A 23,335-nucleotide genomic window follows, 5' to 3' on the forward strand; every position below is an offset into this window, starting at 1 on the left:
AAAGTAAATGCAAAAATGACAAACAGATGAAAACTTCATGGAACTATAGAAGCACGGAGATGTAATGTAATTCATTTTTGGGTAGATGCATACCTCCCAGTTCTGCACTAGTTCAGACCATTCCTTCCTCACCTCCTCTGCAGGTCCTACTCCTCACAACTTGAGAGAAGGTCCCTTCAAGGAGGATGCAGAAGTACGAGAAGAACCCAGGCTTCCCCAGAACATCTTCAATGGAAATCATTCATTTGAAACAACTCAAGCAGAGTGCTAACCATTTGCAAAGTGTTTGGATGAACTATTCTAATCAGCAGCTACATGGCTCATTGCAAAAATTTACAAAAAGTGACCTACCTCTTGAAACAGAATTTCTATCTCTACCATTTTGTATAATGTATATTAATTGAATGTCAGATATCTTGCTTTCATACTCTCATTTACTCCTGATTAAAATTCAGTGAGGTGCATAATTTTCACCCCCATTTTACAGATAAGGAAATGGAGATTCAAAGAATTAAGAAAGTTACCCTGTGTCACAGGCAGAGCTAAGATTGAAATGGGATTCTCTCTGATTCCCCAACCCCAGGAAGAAACACAGGCAGAGAAAGAGAAAGGGAGAAAACGAAGGGAGGTAGGGGGTTGGAAGAGGAAAGAAAGACGTGAAGACATAAGAGACAGTGAGGTCTGGAAGAAGCCATAGACTTCTGAGTTCTAGACCCTTCCTGAGGTCTAGCTGAATTCCCATCTCCAAGACCTTTCGATGGCATTATAATAAACTCATCTTTTCTCTTCGGCTAGCTTCAGGTGATTCCCAAGAATATTAACCAGTACAACCATCCACTACAGTATATTGCCAGAGAAATTTATTAGCAACAAACCAGCCTTTGGCATATAGCAAAGGAATGAACTTGTAACAGCAGTTTTTCCTACACCAGCCCTTCCACTGCTTCACTCACTCCTCATTATTCTCCCATCCATCTTTAGACCCTGGGGGTGAGTATGGCTTTACAGTGAGGGATCAGACCAAATTCTTTTCTGTCCTGAATCACCAGGGACCCATTCCACTTTATTGCCCCTGCCACCAGCCTGGACTCCCACTGTGGATCCCTGAGAGTGCAAACCCTACTGACAAAATCAATGCCCTAACACCATGAGGCTAAGCACTAGAGTGCCACACCAGGGAACAGAGACACAGGGTCCCTGCCCAAGCAGCCTTCATGTCTGCTGCAGCAAGGAGGTGGTGACACAGCCAACCTGATGGGCATACAATGCATTTTGACTATCAAAACCCTGGTGATTGAATCATGGGCCATGTAACACTGCTCCCTCCCCAAGCCCCTGGCCACAGAGGCACATCAGTTCAGTCCAACGAATCCAGATATTTCTCTAGAAATATCTGTTCCAGATATTTGCTCTAGACACTGGAAACAAACAGAACAAAATAGATTATTAGGGAAGAAGGGCAAAATATGGTAATAAATCCTTACGATTAGACATCCATATGTCTGGGAGGGAAACTAAGTACAAAAAAGATTGTGCCACAAGGATCAGTCAGCCTTTTAGGAGCTTTCCCTCCCATCCCATCTTTTAAGCCATTTGACATTATACTTAAAAACAGGACCAGCCTAATGTAGTATCCAGTGAACTCCGTAGACAGCTCAAAGCATTTCAAAAAAGGACCTCCTGGAGAGCTCACCTGGGATGATTTTGTGAGCTGAATTGACAAAAATGATGTGGGGTCATAAGGGCCTTAAAGACTAAGCTTAGAAATTAGAGAAAGGCCACCTTCCCAAGGATAGTTTATTCATTGCCTCTGGGTCCTGCAGACCTCACCCATGCGTGCCCCAGAAGAGGAAGAGAAAACAAGCAAACAAAATATCCCCTAGCAAACCACCAGTAGCAAAAACAGGTGCAGTATCCAAATCTAACAACAGAAATGTGTAATGAAAGGAGGCTAGCCATTATTTAGTTTCTATCCTGAGATGTTATATCAACCGATGTAATCTGTTTTCCCATAGTTTTCTGGGGGAAGAAGCAAATCTCAGTGCTCTTGCTTACTTCCCATCAAATTTTCAGCCAGTCTCGTAAATTTCACAAAGGCAACAGAAATGTGCCTTTTTTGCCTAGAGGAAAAAGATTCTCAGTTGCATCAGATGATAAGAAAAATGAACTAACTTGCCAAGGCGTCAGAAAGAGTGCATTTCATATCATTTCAGTTAATCTGGTGTGAAGGCCTATGCCCCAAACCAGTGAACTCAAGACAACAGGGTCACTGACACAGGATAATTTTTTTTTTTTTTAAAGAAAAGGCAAATATCCAATGCTCGTTTGGAGGATTTATTCAACTTTCGTGGTATTCTCCTTCTCCGTGTGTGTGTGAAGCTCACTCTCAAATACTCTGTTCACATTGTCAAGCACATTTTTCTTTATCTGTATAGTTTTGTCTACTATCTCTGAAACTCCAAGCTGCAAACTTACCTTCACACTCTTAGCACGGGAAACCAGGATCCAAATCTCAGGAAGGCTGGTGTCACTTGCTCTGGTGCTGTTAGGTGGCAAGAAGGACGCTCTGTGATTTCCAGACTGAACTGTATTTGGGGCACTGGAGATTGACTTGTGGGGCTCAGTGGCAGCCAGCCATGTGACCAGGGTGGGGGAAGGGACACTCCTACAGGGCAAGGGACCAATGCCTGCTCGCCTGACAGACCAGGGTAGAGCAGAGTCTGAGCAGAGCCGGCCATAATTGTAGGCGGAAAACTTAGCTCTAAATTTCTTCTTGGATTTTAACTTAGCCTTGGTTTTTAGATGCTTGTTTATCTCCCTACATGATTTCTATCCTAAGTCCTTTTTGGATTCTGTCTTGGAGGGATGTTAGAGAGGGAAGAGACCTTAGGGATGATCCAGCACCACCCCCCACCCCAAGGTCACCCATTTTACAGATCAGTGGCAGCACTTCCAGGAGCTTGCAGAGGCCTGGGTTTGGTATGGTGTACTGGGGGACCCCAGCTGGCTGGCACCCCAAATTACAGCTCACTTGAATAACTTTAACCCTTAAATCATTAGAGCCTTGAGAACTGCTGAGATGTCAGTAATGAATCTTATCACATTGCAGGTGCCTAAATCTGCAGCTGTCAGATTAGGCCATGACTTAGAAATTGTACTTGTAGTCAAAGAGTTTATATGGGGGCTCCTGGGTAGCTCAGCCCAGCATCCAACTCCTGCTTTCGGCTCAGGGTGTGATCTCAGGGTCCTGGGATTGAGTCCCAAGTGGGTCTCTGTGCTCAGCATGGAGTCTGCTTGTCCCTCTCCCTCCCCCTGTGCCCTACCCCCCTTCTCACTCATGCATACTCTTTCTCTAAAGTAAATAAATGAATCTGTTAAAAAAAAAAAAGAGGCGTTTATATAAAGATGTGCACTCATGTTTCTGTATCTCTATCACAGTCTCCTTAAAACACTCTGAGATGATCTTTCTGGAGAGATTAGGGGACACCAGGAGCTGGAGAGATAGTTGACCTCAAAGACCCTGAAGACTTCTCAAGACCAGAGCCATCTGAGCAGCCTTCTAGTTCACATCTACTTCTGTACCCAAATGGTCTGTGCTGGCTGCCTGCAACCAAAAGGGGGATAGTAGTAATGACGGTGGAAATGGTAGGGAGAAGTGGTAGGGGGAACAGTAGCAGTGGTGTTCCAGTAGTTGGGCATAGAGGGACATTGTAGAGGCATCAGTGGAGGTGGTGGAGGTGAGGATGGAGGTGATGAGGGGCAGATGGAGGTGGTGATGGGGGAGGGGCAAGAAGGCGCCCTGAATGAGAGTAGGAGATTCTTGGTACTGACTCAGGCTGATGACCCTAGATGAAGCTGACCCCCTGGGTTGACAGGTATGAAATGGTAAAGCCATGGCATTAGAAGTCTGAAGAACCTCATTCTATCCCCAGAGCTGTACAGTCTTAAGGTAATCACTTCACCTCTCTGGATTCCAGTTTCCTTGAAGTAGAGTTGGCACTTAAATGGTCTTGTTAGGGGAAACTCATCCCTCTCCCTCTAAACCCTTTACCATTCCCTATAACGTAGTAGCTTCTGTCTTTCTAAAGCCTCAAAAGGAGTACTCACTTACCTCTCTACCTCCTCACTCAATTTCACCCAGTGGAGGAAGAGTGACTCAGGCAATTGGAACGTTTGGGAGAATACAGTGGGCATGTACCATGGCTCAGATCCGTCTGAGAACTGCCTGCTTCAGAGAAAATCCGACTTGGGCTCCTCTCCTCTCTTCACAGCAAACTTTTGGGGCAGTTTCTCACCCTGCAGGTAGGGAGTCCTCCAGTGTTGGGTAAACAAGCTTAATTCTGGTGGAAAAAATTAGGAAGCCTGATTGTGGGCGTACATTCTGAGACAAATTCTCCAATCAGCTTTACCTGTTACAAAGTTATTTTGACTTCTACCTATGGGACTTCTGTGTCTTATTATTTTTCATTTGATTCCAAGCACAGAGGGAAAGATTGTAAACAAGTACCTTCCTCAAATCCCAGTGCTGATGAATTAATGAAAGAGCCTGCATAGTGTTGGTTGGACGAAACGATCTCTAAATTTCCTTCAAGTTTTAACATCCTGTGATTCTACAAGTCTATGTCTCTGGAGTAGAACAAATATTTGTGAAGCTGGGCAGAAGGTTGAGACTTTTAGTGGACAACTTCCTGATTTCTGCCTCTCTTCTTTCCTGCTTTTCAACCCGATGAAGACCTCTACTCTCCAGACATTTTCCTCTTCCCCCCCTCCACCAGCCCTACATGGCTTCATTTACCCCTATTCTGGTCTGGACCCCATGAAGAGTTACTTCACTCTCCCTTCATTGATACGCACAATGTCTTGTTCCTGCCCTGCCAATCTTTTGGTCTAAATCAGCCCCACTGCTACCCTTCTCCTCCTGTACTGAGCTCTCTTTTGTCTCTGGAGAAAGCCTGTATTCAGGGGGAGAGAAAAGAGCCAAGACCGAGAGTGGTAGAAGTGTGTGTGTGTGTGACTAAGAGACAGAATGGAGAGAGACAGACCTAGTCCCAGTGGTGGTACCTATGGCCAGCTCTACCGCTGGCCTTCCCCATGGTTGAGTTTTGTGAGTAAAAAATGTTGAAGGAATATCTGGCCGTCCCATTTCTCTCCTCTCCCTTACCTATGGCCTCGCTCACTAAGCTCACTTAGCTTACTGCTAAGGGGACTGGTTTGCCCAGCCGGCATTAAGCATGGGGACAAACACTTGAGGGCTTTCAGTCCTTCCTCACCACCAGAGTGGTAATGGCTGAGACTCATGCATTGACTTAGGAGCAAGGGAGAAGACTGGACCCAAAGGGTTCTTAGTCAGAAGTATTTCCTCCCCAAGGGGACATTTGGCAATGACTGGACATATTTCTGTTTCTTAACACTGGGATGAGAGTCCTACTGGCCTCTAGTGGGTAGAGGCCAGAGATGCTGCTAACATCCTACAATGTACAAGAATCCCCACAGACTATCAAAAGTGCCAAGGTCAAGAATCCTGGATTCGACAGCTCAGACCCCTCTGGTTCTAGAAACCAAAATCCAGGCCAAAAGAGTACTCCATATGGGCCCACCCCAATCACCAGGATGCTACAAGGAGGAAGGAAGGGCAAAGATTCTTTGTAATTTGCATCTTTGGACCTCTGGGCCTCTGTTTCCTTTGGAGACCTGGCACACAGAGACGGTTACTTCACAGGGACAGGTTCCCTTCCATCTTCTGGTTTAGTGCCACCTGAACCCCACCTGGGTTTAAAAGATGGCAGGTCTTAGGCAGGTCTGACATTGGGAGTGAAGTCCCATGAAAGAAAAATGAACTTCTTACCCCTGCGTTGCTGAGAATAAGGATTATTTGGGTGCCCAGCAGGATTCCCTAGAACTTTTGCCCACAAGAGGTTTTCCACAAGCTGGCAAGCCTCATGCCAGTATGCGTGATTTTTGTCTCTCAGATTGTTTGTGCCAAGCTTTGGCGGGTGGTACAAGACTGGCTGCCCCAGATTCTTTTCCACTTTAGCTGCTTTTGAACTGTATCCAGGGTTGAGGAGGGAACATACTGTGGCATGTCAAGACTGTATGAGAAGGCAAGAAAAGCTGAGAGATATCTTAAAGGGAAGCTGAGAACCCTGAGGAGGCCAGGCTCAGGTTATGTGGTGGGTGGGTTCTCTCCTTCTGCCAGCTCCATCTACCCCCCAGGCACTGCTGTGGCCTGTGGCCTGCAACAGCACAGACCTCGGCTCACTCTGCAAAACCACACTGCACGTCCTGCTGTTCTTCCAACATCCCAAGCTCATCCCCACCTTGGCACCTTTGCACTTACTGCCTCCCCCACCTTCAGGTCTCTCATGTACCAGCCTTCTGATGCCAAATACCTAAGGAAGTCCTCCCTGACCAGCCTATCCAAAATGCCCCTCTCTAGTCTTTAACTCTGCCTTATTGGGCTATATGGCATTTCTATCCAAAACCACATTATGTATTTGTTTGTTCATTCATTACTTTCTCTTCCTCTGATCTGGCAGAGACTTAGTCTTGTTACCTGAGGTATCCCTGACACCTATAATAGAGGCTTATGAACGGTTGGTTCGAATCCTCACTCCACAAACTTTGGGATGTTGAGCAAGTCACCTATCTATTTTTTTCTTCAATTTCCTCAGCTAAAAAATGGAAATCATACCTACCTCAGTAGTAATAACTAGTAATAACGAGAACTGACTGAATCCATATAAAATCTTATGTCAATGTCTGGCACACAAAATAATTAGTAGCAGCTAGTAATATTATCATTAGCATACTCCCAAGAAGTTCACATCATGCCTGTTCTGTGGAGGCGGGGAGACAAAATCCCTCTGCAGGCCTGGAACAGGACCTTTTCTCTCCTCCGCATCTGCTCTCTGCTGCCCTCTCAAGGCCCTGGGTGGAGGTTGGCAAAAGAGAATATTAAGGACTCCATCCTTAAAAATGAGCCATCCCTTTTTTTAAGCAAGCCACACTCCCAATGTGGCAAGCTTGGCCCTTGACAGAGCTGCCACTGGAGTCATCATTTGACAAGTTCAATTACGAATCACTGAGGCCACAGAGGAACTGTGGGTGCTTGGGAATCCATCCCTTGGGCTCCAGGAGGGTCTTGGAGCAAACCCTTCTCCCTTCCCCCAGGCTGTACTTACTGAGCCTGGGGACAGTGATCCATCAATCAACCTAAGCCACCCTGGAAAGCCATTCCTCACCCTGTCCCTCATTTCCTATTGGAATGTGTTTCACCATGTGGGTCAAGTGATCTTCATGCTGTCAGCCTAAAATGAGAGGGAAAGCCACTCCTCTGGGGGCTTCTGGATGGTGAATGATTCATTAACAAGAATCTGGAGACTATATAATATACACTGTCTGATGAAAAGATATAATAGGGAGAAATACTTCATTTTCAATAGTGACAAAATTCCTAAAACATCTAGAAATAAACTTGCCTCAAATCAAACTTGCCTAGAAATGCATATTTTATATGAGAATGTAAGAAAAAATTTTGCTAAGAAGCATAAAATAAGGTAACATATTCCTGAATGGGAAAATTGAATAGAGATATATGTTAAATATTTATAAATATATATACATTTTAAATATGACAAATAGTCATGGTTAAGTATTAGCTTAGAATTTACAGAGCTTTTACTATGTGTTAGGATCTGGGCAAAGAGCTTTATAAAAGCAGTGGTTAAGAGCAGGAGGTCACATGACTCTGGGCAGGATACTTAAAACCCTGAGACTTGGTTTCCTTATCTCTGAAATGGGAATAATAGTATGTGTCTCACGAGTTTCTGCTTAGGATTAAATGAGATAATTTGGAATAGTGCCTGGTAAGTCCCAAGCACTTAATTAATATGAACTACTGTTATCTGCATTTATAGATAAGGAAATTAAAGCTGTGAGAGGATAAGATAACTTGCCCAAGTTCACCCACAGCTGGTAAATGTCTGAACTAGCCTGGGGGATGGGGTTAGGGAGGCTTTCTTAAAAGATACAGAAAATTATATCGTAATAGTTAAAACAAAGCACATATTATATGAGGCATTCATATACGCCTTGCAAAATAATATTCTGAATGATTAGCCAGTGTCTGTACTGATGAATAAATGAATGAATGAATGAATGAATAACAGCCTGGTATTTTCTTTACTTCCTTTCCTGCCTCCCATTTAAACAGCCAGACCATTCCATGCTTTGCCTCAGGGAAGGCACATGAAAGCAGAAAAAATAAATAAAAGGAGCCTCTTCCCTCAGCACAACTGAAAAGACTCCTGCGGGTACCTGGGTGGCTCAATGGATTAAAGCCTCTGCCTTCAGCTCAGGTCATGATCCCAGGGTTCTGGGATCGAGCCCCACATCCGGCTCTCTCCTCCTCGGAAAGCCTGCTTTTTCCTCTCTCTCTGCCTGCTTGTGATCTCTGTCTGTCAAATAAATGAATGAAATCTTAAAAAAAAAAAAAAAAAAGAAAGAAAGAAAAGAAAAGACTCCTGAGCAAACCTAGACTGAAGTATGGGAGAAGATGGTTATGATGATCAAGGCTGTCCCCTCCCCCTCACCCGAGGTACACAAAGACATGGAGGGAGACTTGGTGCTCCACCGGGACCTATAGATACCAACAAACAAGAACAGATGAGACAGGATAGATGATGTCAAGGGTAGGGGCCTTTGTAAGTCCCTAATAGTCTAGCACCCCACCCCACTCTGACCCCCCAAATGGAAACTGGAACTGACAGGGATTTAAAAAGACAGCACCTTTTGGGGCACCTGGGTGGCTCAGTGGGTTAAAGCCTCTGCCTTCAGCTCAGGTCATGATCCCAGGGTCCTGGGATCAAGCCCCACATCGGGCTCTCTGCTCAGCAGAGAGCCTGCTTCTCCCTCTCTCTCTGCCTGCCTCTCTGCCTACTTGTGATCTCTCTCTCTGTGTCAAATGAATAAACAAATTTTAAAAAATAAAAATAAAAAAAAATAAAAAGACAGCACCTTTTTAAAATGGGGGCTCAAAATACAGATGGAGATTGTTAGAAAATAAACGAATGCTTCTTATACACTTCAGTTTAGAGGCTGAAACTGGATTCCAAAGGATAGATTTTTAAAGAAAATAGCGTTGGAGAAATGTGCTATTAAAAAATTTTCCATTTAGAGGAGAAGCTTGGGCAGTGGACAAAGGCAGCAATGTATTTATTTACTGGATTCAGCACATTCATCTCTGCCCTGAAATTAAATGTGATTGTCCTTAAGACTGGGGTTGAACTTGCATCTCAATTTGCCTTGGACAGTCACCATCTGCCCACTTGTCTTGGCTTCATTGTTAGTACTGCCCCCTTTCATTCTCAAAAGCTTTCCAGTTTGGGCAATAAGTTATGTGGTTACTCTGTTAAGATTTTAAAATTCAAGTAATCCTGTGGGCAAGCAACTCTTAGCTAGATGCCATGAACCAGAAAGTTTCATACTCTCCAGGCAGGGGCCGCTGGAGGTCAGTGGAGCAATGAAGTAAAGCCTCCGGAGGGGCTGAGAATCTTACCTGGACAGGAAAGAAAGAGTCAGGCACTGTCTCATGAGAGGAGTCTGGGTAAGGTTGAAGATCAGGTGCTGTGTGGAGTTAAGAGGACACTGGTGGGGTTAGAGAGGGAGGTTTGAACTTAATCTTTCACACATGAAACAGCTCAGAGTGTTTCAATATCAGCATGGCCTAGGTTATGCTCATAGGAGCAGGCAAGAAATAGAACCCAAATTGTGTTTGGGGATATCTACTCTATACCCTTTTACTTCTATTACATTTTGAATCTTGTGCCTATATTACCTATTCAGAAAAATACAGATGCAAAATGGAAATTTTAAGGAATGGAGTCTACCTTGCCCATAATCTCTAGATAAACTGTGGAACCATTTGGTCAGGTTTCTAAAATGCCATCAGGAAAACAAGTGGCCTTTAAACATTTGAAAAGATGTTCAACCTCGTTTTTAAAAAACAGGGTTGGAGGCCTGGCTGGCTCAATCAGTTAAGCGGTTAAGCATCTGCCTTTGGCTCATGTCCTGATCTCAGGGATCCTAGAATCCGAGAGTCATGCTCCCTGCTCAGTGGGAGTATGCTTGTCCCCTGCCCCTCCTCTGACTCATGCCTGCGTACTGTCTCTCTCCCTCTCTCTCTCTCACTCAAATAAGTAAATGAAATCTTAAAAAAAAGAAGCAGCAGCAGCAGCAAATTAGAGCCACAGTGAAATGCCACTTTTTAACTTTCTTTTTTTTTTTTAAAGATTTTATTTATTTATTTGACAGACAAAGATCACAAGTAGACAGAGAGGCAGGCAGAGAAAGAGGAGGAAGCAGGCTCCCTGCTGAGCACAGAGCCCGATGTGGGACTCAATCCCAGGAACCTGAGATCATGACCTGAGCCAAAGGCAGAGGCCTAACCCACTGAGCCACCCAGGTGCCCCCACTTTTCAACTTTCAAATCACCAAATATCAAAAGGTTTCATAACAGTAACAGGGGAAGGAAGTGGGCCCTCTTCTACACAATGGCTGTTGACCCTGTATTGGGCATATGCAAATGCAGGGTTGATGGGGCCACTTTGGCAATATTTATAAAACTTTATAATGCACATACCTTAGGGTGGCAGTGACTTTTTGTCTAGAAATTTATCTTGGGCATATACTCCCACCTGTGGGTAAAGACGTATGTGTGGTTTGGGGCAGTTACCCACCTCTCTGCAGTTTTATGCCAGAAAATTATCATGGAAATTAAATGATACAATACATGGAAAGAACTGTAAAGGATTTGAAGATGACACATAATAAATGCCCAGTAAATTTTGGCTGTTATCATTACAGCATTGTTTGTGGCAGCAAAGCACCGGAAACAACCTGAATGAACATCTATCAGGGACTGATTAAAAAAAAGTTTTATCTGTACATTGGAAAACCAATGTACAGCTTTTAAATAGAGTGAATACTCTTTACTTTAAACAATGCTATGAAATGATCTTTAGAAATATTAAGTTGGGGAGAAAAAGCAAAGTGTAGAACAGTGCTTATGGTTTACCACCATTTGTTGGTGCGGGGAGCAGCAGGTACACCTATGGGGGCATAGTCTCTCCAGGGAAGAAGTCACAAGAACTCAGTTTCACTGAAGATTCCTGGGAGCAGAACCAGGAGGCAGGTGCCCATAGGCCACTGGTATAACCTCTTGTCCCTTTTATATTGTCCACATAGGGATGCACTTGCTATTCAAAAACAAATTCTACTTCTGGATATATATATATCCCAAAGGGTTAAAAAGCAGGGGTTCCAAAAGGTACGCATACTGTACACCAATGTTCGTTACTCACAATAGGCAAAAGGTGGAAACAATCTAAATGTTTATCTATAGATGAAAGGCCAAACAAAATGTGGCATATCCATGCAATTCAATATTACTCAGCCTTTAGAAGGGAAGAGGGGTGCCTGGCCGGCTCAGCTGGTAGAGCGCATGCCTCTTTAGCTTGGGGTTGTAAGCTTGAGCCCCACACTGGGTGGAGAGATCACATAAAAATAAAGTCTTAAAAAATGTTTCTAAATGAAAGGAAGGAAATTCTAACACAAGCTACAACATGCATGAACCTTGAGGACATTGTGCTAAATGAAATAAGCCTGACCCCAAAAGACAAATGCTGTATGATTCCACGTATACAAAGTACCTAGAATAGCCAAATTCATAGAGACAGAGGCATAATAGTAGATCTGAGGCTGGGGAAGGGGGCGATGGGGAGTCATTGTTTAATAGGTACAGAGTTTCAGTTGGGGAAGATGAAAAAGTTCTGGATATAGATGGTGGTAATGGTTGTACAGTAATGTGAATGTACTTAATGCTATTAAATTTGTATCCTCAAAAATAGTTAAAATGGTAAATTCTGTTATGTATATTTTACCACAAAAAAGTAAATAATTTTGATTTAATATTAAATGAGATAATATATAATTTTAAACACTTCTTTAAAATAGTGGGTTGTTTTGTTGTTGTTTTGGTTTTTTGGTGTTTTTTTTTTTCTTTGACTGGAGTTATGTTAGAGGTAGAGTCTGATTACAAGGAGCTATAATGTATGAGACACAACAAGGAATAAGCCCTAAAAAAAGGACCCTTAGTCTCTGAACCCTGGTGTTCTCCATGCCAGGTGAACCTACTATGCTGACTGGCTTCTGGGGGATTCCTGATACAGAGCAGACGTGAAAGGCTGAACCAGGAAGGAGGGCAAGCAATTTAATCTAAGATAGGGAAGAAAAGGAAGGGAAGAGATGGTAGGTAGGGGCAGAAGCAGAGGAAATTCCCACCTGACCACATAGACTTTCTCCATGAGAAGTGGTGAGAATTGGGAGTGTGTGCCTTTGGGGTGGATTTTGAGGGTAGTGGAAATGTTGACCTTCAAGGGGTCAGACCAGGGATGTGTAAAAGAATTGCCATGTCCCCACTGAGGACCCTGGTCAGGCTGGAGATCAGACACTTGCAGAGAGAATTTTCCTACGCCTCCCACCTCTTCTCCCTCCCCAGGCAACAACCCTAAAGCCTTTGCAGAACCCTGGGAGCCGAATAAGTGAGGAGGAGTAGAAACCAGGACTTTCCATCCATACCGCCAACCACCATGGGCCTCTCTTCTTCAGCAACACCAGACTGGGATGGGAAGAGGCCCCAATTTTAAATTGAGATTGAGGTTTGGATTATCAATGGGATCAACATTATAATTTCTGAAATGAGCCTGAGACCAAGGGAGACCAGAACAATCATATGACTTGTCTAAATTTTATCCAGGGGCAAAGCAAGATTCAACCACACCAAATAAATCTAAAAGAGCAATCAGAGGTAAAACTCAGGCTGCTTTCTGATTTTTCCCCATGAGTCATGCTGTTTAATGGAACACTTATACTACCTTCAACTGTTACTCAACATGCATGTATCTTACACCTCCCGCTAGACTGTAAGCTTTCTGAGGGCAGGGCCCATGGGATATTGATCTGCATATTGCCACCACAGCCCAGCAAAGTGCCTTGCATGTACACAGTAAGCCACAGGGTTATATGATTCAGTGCATGGGGACAGGGTCGCTGGCGACATGACTAGTGCACCATGGTAAAAATTGGCTAGTCAGCTAGAAGCAACAAGACAGTACTTTGGAAACTCATCCCAGAAAACTCCTTAGCTAGATCACTGAGTTCATGAAATACACTTTATAAAGGGGCTAAGAGGTTTGGTTGGTTAAGCATCTGACTCTTAGTTTTGGCTCAGTTCATGATCTCAGGGTCCTAGGATCAGGCCCTGTGTTGGGCTCCCCACTCGGTGGTGAGTCTGGTGAGTCTGCTTCCCCTCTCCCTCTGCTCCACCCTCTGTTCGTGAGCTCTCTCTCTCTCTCTCTCAAATAAATCTTAAAAAAATTAAAAAGAGCCTGTGTTCAAGGAATTCTGATATAAAATGACCTGTGTGCCCAGGTTTGGGGTAAAAGGTATAGAAATGAAGTAGGTGTGGATGATCATGTTCTGTTTCTCTGTTAGAGCCACTCCTGTTCTGAATTAAGGGGAAGCAGGCTAAGACACAAGAGGAGGGTGCAGTCAGACCCAGCTCATGCCCTATGAGAGCAGGCATGAATGCTGCAGTGCCCCATTAGGCTTCAAACCAAGCCAAATTCATTTTTGCGTAAGGAATCTTACAGGGCTCCTGCCTTCAAAATTATATAAAATAATGCAAATTATGTATTTCTGAGAGAATAAATTAGCTGAAGAAGTCCAGAGCCCAACTCTTCAGACAGGGAAGTAGATCTTGAGTAGCTGAGTAGCAAAGTTTTCTCCAGAAGAAGGTTATGAAAGGGAAACCCAAGACCGGTTGGTTCCGGTTTGCGGATGGTAACATCAGAGAACACACACTGCCTTCTATTTTATGTGACAGCATCACTCCTGCTGAAGTATCTCCTTTGTTGGCCAGGCCTCCATCAACAGTCACTGAGCAGGGAGGTAAAAGAGAAGCTATTTGAGCATCTCCATCAATAACTCTGAGTATTGATTACTGCCTCTCTGATAAGATGAACTTAACCAAAGGGAGAGTGGGCAGGCATTCAGTCAAGCGACAAGCCACTCACTGAGCACCTTCAATGGGTGGGGAAAGACGGCTCTCCTCAGACTGGGCAACCCAAAATAAGCTGGGCGAAGGGGAGAAGAGCATAGTTGGTGGGGTTTTAGGATACTCCTGAGAACATGCTTCAGCTTGTGAGCTCACAGCTCAGTCCCAAATTGCAGCAAAGTAAAAAACTCTTTCTTGGGGACAGAAGCTCACAGAGCTAAGGGCTCTGGATTTCTAAGTTAGAATTTCATCAAGGGCTGGGTGACCCTTTCTTGGACAGACAACTGATCCCCAGAAGTCCTGATTTGCAAGAACTACAGTCTATTACATCTAGAAAGAGAGATGAGGACTAGCTCCCCTGCTTCTCATGCATAACCTGCCTCCCATTCCCAGAGCCCAAGAAGCAGATCCTTGGTAAAGGTCACCTCCTTCAGGTGGGAAAGCTTAGGTAAAGTAGGGGGTTTTTATAGAAGTCTCATGTTTCCCTGAGTCATAGAAGCCTCCAAGAAGATGCTGGGCATAACCCTTATTGAATTGAAAGAAGCTCAAAAGAAGCACAGGACCAAGCCTCATGACTACCATGGCTGAAGAACCTGGATTAAGAAGGGCAGTTAGACCAACGTGCAGAGAATACAACTAGATTTAGATCTCAGCCCCTCAGTGCATATCTGACATTGCACAGATGCACGTGCCCCTAGACGCTCCCCTCTCCAAAGGTGGGGGTAGGGGAACGCAGAATAGCAACACCACCACAGGACAACTGGTCATTATCTTGTCCTTCACTATGTTGAAATAGGTAAAAATTAAACAAGAGGCTGTCCCTTATCTTTGCTCTCTAAATCCTGCACCCGCCCTTAGCAAAGAGCAACAAAATTCTCACCTGACCCTCTGTGGGCTGGAGACACCTGCCTATACCATGGGGTTCATTCATTCACATCCCCAAACCTGAATCTACAACCAAGCTGTTAACTCCATATATTTAAAATCCACTCTACTCACCCGCGTGCAGTAGTGCAGTAACTGGTTGCTCCGCTGCCACTGCCACCGTTGAATCCAATCCTTTCGGGTGGGCCTTGCCTTTGGAACCCACCCACCTCTCCTTTTTTTCTACCTCTGCTATTAACATAGCCCCTCCTCTATTACCTCACCAACCAACTATTTTAGAACCAAAAAGTCTTTGTCTATTCACAGACATCGTAAAAGTAACATTTGATTTAAGTTTTTAAATCTAATGTCTTTGTCTTCCTCAATTCTTATTGTTTTATCTAATCAGCATGTCCTAGGGAGGGTTATTACTTGTGGGTTTAGCTTGCCCAAGCACAATGGGGCCAACTGAGCCGTTTCCCCAGAAAGAATCAGCTTCTTTAAGAAACAATCCTCAGGAAAGATGTCCTCTTTGCCTCATCTCAGAGGCCTGAGATTATGGAGCACATTCCACATCCCACAGCCCTTCCAGCTCTGCAACCCCCAATTCCTGACTCTTCCGGAGAAGGAAATGGCCAAGAGAAATGAAGAAGGCATTTGAACAAATCAAACCCTGCAAGAAAAGCCTTGCGTACTTTGTGATTGTTTACTTTATGATTGTTCTAAGTCTTGTGCTGAATTTTAACCTCATTTTAACTGCTTTGTAAGTAGGAAAGATACACCGATCAGTGGGAAGAGCTCAGGGAGAAGGCAGAGACAGTGAGTGGAAGTGAGGGGAAAAGAAGTGCTAGTGGGGGAGGGACACACACTGTTGGGGTGCAGGCACATAATATTGGGGGGCAGATACACAGTGTTGGGTGTGGGCAAACATGGTTGGGGTGTGAGCACCCAGCGCTGGGTGTGTGCGCATGGTGTTGGGGTGTGTGAGCACACAGGGTTGGGTGTGAACACACAGGGTTGGGATATGGGTACGCAGAGTTGCGATGTGAGCACAGTGTTGGGGGATGGGCACATGGTTTGGGTTGTGGGCACACAGAGTAGGTAGGATGAGAAAAGGGAGCATGTTGAAATCTCTGGTGGCCTCTGGACACCAAGTACTGGGCTCAGTGATAAACACAGCTTCTCTTATTTAACTCTCAACAGTCCTGCCAGGCAAGGATTTTATATATGGAAACTGAGACTCAAGAGAGTATAATACTAGCCCATGGACACATAGAGGTAGGAAGAACAGGGGCTCCTTGAAAAAAATGAACTCCACCTCTTTTCTTACACAGGCCCTATTGTAGATCTACTGAGTGTCTTCAGACCCATATTTCAGGGTTTACCTTTTCTTTCAGATAAGAAACTGATGTTCTGTATAAAGTCCTCACTGTGTTCCTCGCTCTCAAGGGCTTCCCCCAGTGGAAAAGCCACACATACAGCAGACTTGTAGGAAGGTGTGTTTTGGACATCATGGCTGAACCATAACTTTAACCTTACATCCTACTTTCTTTCCATAATCCATGGACCCAAAGACTAGCAAGACTAGGATGACCGACTCACCCTGGTTTGCCTGACACTTTCCCACTTTTAGCTCTGAAAGCACTTCAGCCTGCGAAACACCTTGTCTGGGGCAGATCGGGATAGGCTGGCCCAGAAGACGTGGTCTCCAGCCTCAGGGCATTTCCACCAAATCAGTGATTAGATGAATACACAAGCAGAAGAGTGCAAGGCCTCATAAAACAGCACAAAGGGAGGGAGAGGTTTAGTAAAAGAAAAACCATATGTGTTTAGAGGACTTAACTCATTTCACGGCTTTCTTACTCATGGTCATGGCTTACCTTGGAAGTCCCAAGCCATAGCTTAGGCCCTATGTGTTACACTTGTAACCCACTTCATAGAGGGGCAGCTGGGTGGCGCAATCAGTTGAACGTTCAACTCGTGATTGCTGCTCCAGTCATGATCTCAGGGTCGTGAGACTCAGCCTGCGGAGGCCCTGCATGGGTCCCTCATGAAGCTCCATGTCAGGCTCCGCACTGGGCATGGAGCCTGCTTAAGATGCTCCCCCTCTCCCTCTACACTGCCCCTGTCGCACGTGCACGTCCTCATGCTCTTGGAAGGAAGGAAGGAAGGGAAGAAGGAAGGAAGGAAAAGAAAGAGAGGAAGGAAAGAAGGAAGGAAGGAAAAGTAAAAGAGAGAAAGAAAAAGAAACACTTCATAGAGAAAATGGCCTTCAGTAGGATGTAAAGGAGAAGGGTATAATGGTGAGATATGGAATAGCAGACAGGAGGGAAGGAACCATAAAAACAAAGACATAAGTGACGGAATAATGCAGTGTACCCCAGGAACTAGGGAGCAGTTTCCCTAGTATAGTGTGGGTTTGGGGAGGAAAAGGACTGGGTCATTCTAGGGAGATACATAATTATCAGCAAATGTGTCTGAGCCCCCAAGGAATGTGGAATGGGACTTTGTACAAGAATGGAAGGATTGGCTTCAAGGTGGGACAGGTTGGCACAGGTGGGAAGACACACTGGGTCGTCACTGCCAAGCATTCCAGGGAGACCCTTTGGCTTCTACTCACCCGGGTTTTGTTTAAATTATTTGGATATTTAGTTCAGATATTTTAGCTTTTGATTCTTGTTTTTGTTTTTTACTTCGTGTAAGAATCAGAGGATGAGGGACAGGATGCACAAAAGGAACAGGTTTGCAGGCTGAGGATCCTTCCTGATAAAGAAGTAGGGAGAGGACTGCTCTGGCAGCAAAGTGCTTTCCAGTGTCCACTGGGAGTTCACTGAAAGCTTGTTTGTTCCTCTCTCCAGCTCTAATGACACCTTTGCTGTCAACCAATGCACATTCTTAATTCCTTTTTTTTTTAGCTTAAAACAAAAACATAGTTCCAAGAGTTCTTATTTACTTTCAGAGCCTTTCTGTCTTGCTGTAGAAGTCATTCATTTGCTATGTGTGAGCAAAGGGCCAGGCAGGGTGGAGGCTTGGGACAGATGGCCTGACATGCCCCCACAGCCACCAACCGCCACAATGCCTGCTGTTTTGGGGCCGCAGGGCTTTCCCACTCTACCTAATTCTCAGGTGACCCCTCTTCTCTCCGTATGAGGAGGCAGGTTCCTCAGCAAGTGTGATGCAAGTTCAGTTTACATCCAGAAGTCTAGCAGGAAGGGACACTGAGAAGTAAGGTTTGGGGCTTTCCCATCTCTCCCGCTAGGAGGGTGAAATGGAGCTTAAGAGAGCCTATCCAAGAATGTATCATAAGGTTTCTAAGTCTTGACCAATGGTAAAGCTATATTTGGTCTTCCAATCGACAATGATGTGTCTGTTCCATAAACTAGAACCCAAGGTGAGGGCGGGAGGGGTGGTTGAGAGGCATCCCTTCCCCTCACAGGCTCTGCAGGAACGTGGCTGTCCAACCTGAACCACCTGAGTGAGGCTGGAGGACTTTCCTGCCAAATGGACAAGAGTTCAGTGTCTGATCCCAAAGAATCTATCATACAGCAGTCCCCCTCTTCCCCGCAGGTTCACCTTCTGTGGTTTCAGTTACCTGCAGTCCACTGTGGTCCAGAAGCAGGTGCTCCTTCTTCATTAGCAGGTCAGCAGGAGCCTAAGGCTACGTAGGTCACACCACCTACATTATTCCCTTCACTGCATCTCATCCTGTGGGCATTTTATCATCTCACAGCATCACCAGAAGGGTGAGTACCATACAATAAGCTATTCTGAGAGAAAGAGAGAGAGCACATTCACATGACTTTTATTACAGTATATCATTATAGTCGTTCTATTTTATTATTAGTTGTTGTTAATTACACTGTGCCTAATTTATAAATTAACATAGGTATGTATGTACAGGAAAAAACATAGTATATAGGGAGTTCAGTATATCTGTGGTTCCAGGCACTTACTGGGGGGTCTAGGAACATATCTAGATAAGGGAGAGCTACCATACTTGTTTTCCAGCACTATTTTGGAATTTTCCTTTTCTTTCCTTAAAAAAATGTAGTTTCAGTTGAACTTAGGGATGAAAGAGAATTAAATGTAAGAATTCAGTTCTTCTTGAACTAGAGTTTTTAATTTTTTTAAGATTTTATTTATTTATTTGACAGAAAGAGATCACAAGTAGGCAGAGAGAGAAGAGGCAGCAGGCTCCCTGCTGAGCAGAGAGCCTGATGTGGGGCTCTATCCCAGGACCCTGGGATCATGACCTGAGCTGAAGGCAGAGGGTTAACCCACTGAGCCACCCAGGCACCCCCCTGGTATATTTTCTTGATAGACCTCTCTGGTACATTGTTGACAGTTGTTTCCTTCTTGAAATCCCCTATTTTGGGGTGGTTTTGTTTGCCTGTTGTTTTGTTTTGGTATATTTTGAGACATCTAGATCTTTAGGCATGTGCATCTTCATCTTTGTTGAATACTGCCACAATGTGCTCTAGAAGGACGATAGTACTACACACCCCCACACGCAGTATGAAACACTCTAACGGGATTATTTAAGGACAAGCGTTGGTAGAGTTGGGATGCTCCAGATCTCTGCCCCACAGCATATGCTCAGCTCCCCCTTTGCACCTTCTCCCCACAAATCTCTCTCTTGTGAACCTGAATCCTGTTTCTGGCTTAAGTCAACCCCATGACCATCCCTACTGTCCCCACAACACAAACCAACTGAGAGCATTAAAGGCTCACTCTCCTAAAAGCTTGTTTTTGCATACTGTTCCTTGACCCCAAATCACCAGAGGCCTTGCAGGGCAGTCAAATAAAGTCCGAGCTCCTTGGATTGGAACCCAAGGCCTTCCCCTGCCCAGCTTCCTCATTCTTTCCATGACTTATTTCCCCCCACTCTCTATGGGAGGGCACTTGAATCCAAGCAAGGGGACCCATCCTGGTGCTGGGGGATAAACCAGTATAGCCACTCTGCAAAAACATGTGGTAATACTTGATAAGGTTGAAAATACACATACCAAACAACAAAGCAATTCCACTTTTGCATATATGTACCAGAACCAAACGAACAAGGATATTTGTGCAGCGTGGTTTGTAGGTACTTAAACTTGGAAACAATCCGAATGTCCATCAAGAGCAGAATGGAGGAGCACCTGGGTGGCTCAGTGGGTTAAGCTTCTGCCTTCAGCTCAGGTCAGGATCTCAGGGTCCTGGGATCGAGCCCCACAACAGGCTCTCTGTTCAGTGGGGAGCCTGCTTCCCTCCCCGCACCCCCCTCCACCTGACTCTCTGCCTACTTGTGATCTCTGTCAAATAAATAAATAAAATCTTAAAAAAAAAAAAAAAAGAGGGGCACCTGGGTGGCTCAGTGGGTTAAGCCGCTGCCTTCGGCTCAGGTCATGATCTCGAGTTCCCGGGATCAAGTACCGCATCAGGCTCTCTGCTCGGCAGGGAGCCTGCTTCCTCCTCTCTCTCTTTGCCTGTCTCTCTGCCTACTTGTGATCTATCTCTGTCAAATAAATAAATAAAATCTTTAAAAAAAAAAAAAAAGAGCAGAATGGGTAAGTTCCAGCCTCTGTACCCTTCCCCACTCTGACCCCCACTGACCTAGCATCAGTGGGGATATTTCTTTTTCAGACCATCTATCTTCATTTAAAACAGGAGCCTGACTACCTACTTTATAAAATAGTTAGAATTTTTCCCCCACTGAAAAATCAATTTCCTGTATCATGTAAATATGTAAGAAAACTCTAACAAGTTGTGGTCAACTACTTGTTTTATCATTTTTCAAAATCTTTTTAATCTAATCTACTCTTTTTCAATCCACTTTTAGAAGTTTATTTACAGTAAAATCCATTTCCTTTTTGCGTTCAGTTCTAAGGGTGTTGACAAATGCATACAGCCTATCTTTTGCCTTTTTTTTTTTTTTAACAAAGGAGTATCAACATGGGTCTCACTTAATTTATCTTAGAGTTCGTCCACTGAGATATAATACTTTGGAAAACAAAGCTTGATTTCACAATTCAGTAGGCAAGTTGTGTTTTCTCCATGAGTTCACAAAAGTTCAGTTTCACCCAGTGGTCCTTGCTCAATTGTTTGCATAGGTTCTGATTGTCTTTTAGAATGGCCAGTCATGGGCTGACCCTTTCCACCAAGATCAGAAGGGAAAACAAACCTTGCTTTCAACTCTCTACAGACACTTGACAAGCCATTGCTGCAGGTGAAGGATCCGACCAAGGAGTGTCTAAACCAGGTGCCCTCGGCTGCCAAGTCCAGAAGTGGCCTAAAACTAAATGGCAGGAGAGGGCTTGCCATTTCTGAGCTACTTTGTCATCTAGAAAGTGTCAAGATTTGATAGCCTAAGCATTGAGGGAGAGTGAACACTTGTCCCTACACTTCTCCAAGAAAGGCAGGGGAACTTGGACTCTTCGTAGGCGTATAGTTTCCAAAGTACATGAAATCAACTAAGTTAACTTTTTAACCATAAGTCCACCATTCTGTTTGTTCTGAAATGATGCAAAAAATTTTAATTATTCATTGATTAAAACCTAGAAATACTTCCATGCCATCCCATCAAGAGACCAACTACTACCTCACCCAATATTATATCCCTCCCTATCCCAGTTGTATTGACCTTTATTCTTCAATGGATGAATTCAAAAATGGGATGCTAAGCCTCACGAAGATGGTGACTTTGATGGCCAGCCCCTCTGAGGTGGCCAGCCCCTCTTGTGGTGTAAGAATGAACATATCTTATAAATTTCCAGGTGGTGCGGATACTGATGGTGAGCAGACCACACTTTGAGAATCACAGCTATAAATCTAAAAATTTATAGGAAATGTGGAAGGCAGAGGAACCTATTAACACTATAAGGATATATTTTAAATCCAAACACTGAGAAATAGTTCCTTCAACAAATAAATCATAAGGAAAAAGAAAGCAAGAAAGAACCTAGAGATTAAAAGAGACTTAGTAGGCATGGAAAGTAGGGCCAAGAGAGCATAGGCGAAATACAAGCCTTGATCTCTGTATGAAGCTGGATATCAACATCTACCACATTCTGCCCAGTGCCTCCAACAACAGCTACAGGCCAGCCTACTTAGACTAGTCACCTCCAAATCACTTCAAAAGGGAAGCTTGCCTATCAACTCGAGTATAAAATATCACGGGAGCTCTTTGTTTTGAGCACCAGTAGGAACAATATCCTATCATTGCTGAGGAGACAGTGACAGATTCTAGCTTCTACTGTGTAATCTGGTCCCAGGATGACACTGGGCATAGTGCTTTCATTGATATTTACTTCATAGATCAGGTGATGTCTTTGACTTTAATAACCTCCCACAAAATTACTTGAAGTGGGTAAAGCAAGTATCTAAGTTTTCCAATGAATCTCAAGAACTGGACATTCATCCCAAGTTGGATCTGGGCCTCAAAGAAGGACAGATCATCAAGTTGAGTAACATTAACATTGCAACCAAGAGATGATGGGTTTCTAAGCCCAGGACTACAGGGGACTGGGGGCCTAAATTTACTCCCAGACCCACTTGGAGGCAAAGTCACTATTCCCCCTCTATCCTCAGAGGATGTCATGAGCAGTCATGTTGCCCCCACCACCTATTCCAAATCTAACCAAGGAAGCAATGACACAGATAACCTTTTAGGATGGGCTTCTCCTACTCCTCTCATGACAGAAGCTCTGGTCTCTGAGCAATGACTTGGGGAGACTTTGGCCCTGCATCCAGCTCTGTTTCAAACCTGGCACCACAGCCATCCAACTGAATATTCAGTCCAGGACTGAATAGCCTCAGCAGAACATCAAGAATGGACTCGAAGAATAAAAATGAACTTGAGAAGATGGGGAAGAAAACCCCGTCTTTGATGAAGAAAATGGACAAGGTGCAGAAAAGACTTTTTCTAAACACTTTCAATATATAATATATTTGTTTGGGGGATGATCAGAATACTCACACAGAGCCAGGGGATATTCTTGAAGACTTTGTCATAGAGTTCATCCCTGAAATGATGCACAAGGCAGTGTCAATTGAAAGACAAAGTCAAGAGGCACCTGGGGTGGCTCAATTGGTTAAGCCTCTACCTTTGGCTCAGGTCATGATCTCAGGGTCCTGGGATAGAGCCCCGCATCGGGCTCTCTGCCCAGTGGGGAGCCTGCTTCCCCCCTCTCCTTGCCTGCCTCTCTGCCTACTTGTGATCTCTCTCTCTGTGTCAAATAAATAAATAAAATCTTTTTAAAAAGAGAAAAGAAAGACAAGGTCAAGTATAAGCTGAAGATTTCATCTTCTTGATTTGAAAGGATCCAGGGAAGTTTGCTAAGGTTACTCGTGATTACTGTGAAGCAGTCTGGAAAAGAA

The 23,335-nt window shown here is 44.3% G+C and overlaps 1 protein-coding gene and 1 pseudogene across 10 annotated transcripts in view; one reads left to right on the top strand and one right to left on the bottom strand.

The window, feature by feature from the left end:
• Positions 1 to 15,611, bottom strand: part of SLC4A5 (solute carrier family 4 member 5) — a 105,169-nt gene extending 89,558 nt beyond the window's left edge. For 6 of the 10 annotated variants that reach the window (XM_044261438.1, XM_044261427.1, XM_044261428.1 and 3 more), the window contains exon 1: positions 15,113 to 15,611. In XM_044261438.1, coding sequence (XP_044117373.1) covers positions 15,113 to 15,239 — 127 coding nt within the window. In that variant the 5' untranslated portion in view covers positions 15,240 to 15,611. Of the gene's footprint in view, positions 1 to 2,475; positions 2,543 to 4,198; positions 4,341 to 8,316; positions 8,340 to 9,556; positions 9,625 to 15,112 lie in introns of those variants that run through there. The other 4 variants (XM_044261432.1, XM_044261433.1, XM_044261436.1 and 1 more) reach the window with 4 other exon arrangements.
• A 2,724-nt stretch (positions 15,612 to 18,335) lies between these two features.
• Positions 18,336 to 22,745, top strand: LOC122915448 (annotated as a pseudogene).
• The last annotated feature ends 590 nt before the right edge of the window (positions 22,746 to 23,335 follow it).

Source organism: Neovison vison, chromosome 8 (genome assembly GCF_020171115.1).
Source record: "Neovison vison isolate M4711 chromosome 8, ASM_NN_V1, whole genome shotgun sequence".
Taxonomy (NCBI): Eukaryota; Metazoa; Chordata; class Mammalia; order Carnivora; family Mustelidae; genus Neogale; species Neogale vison.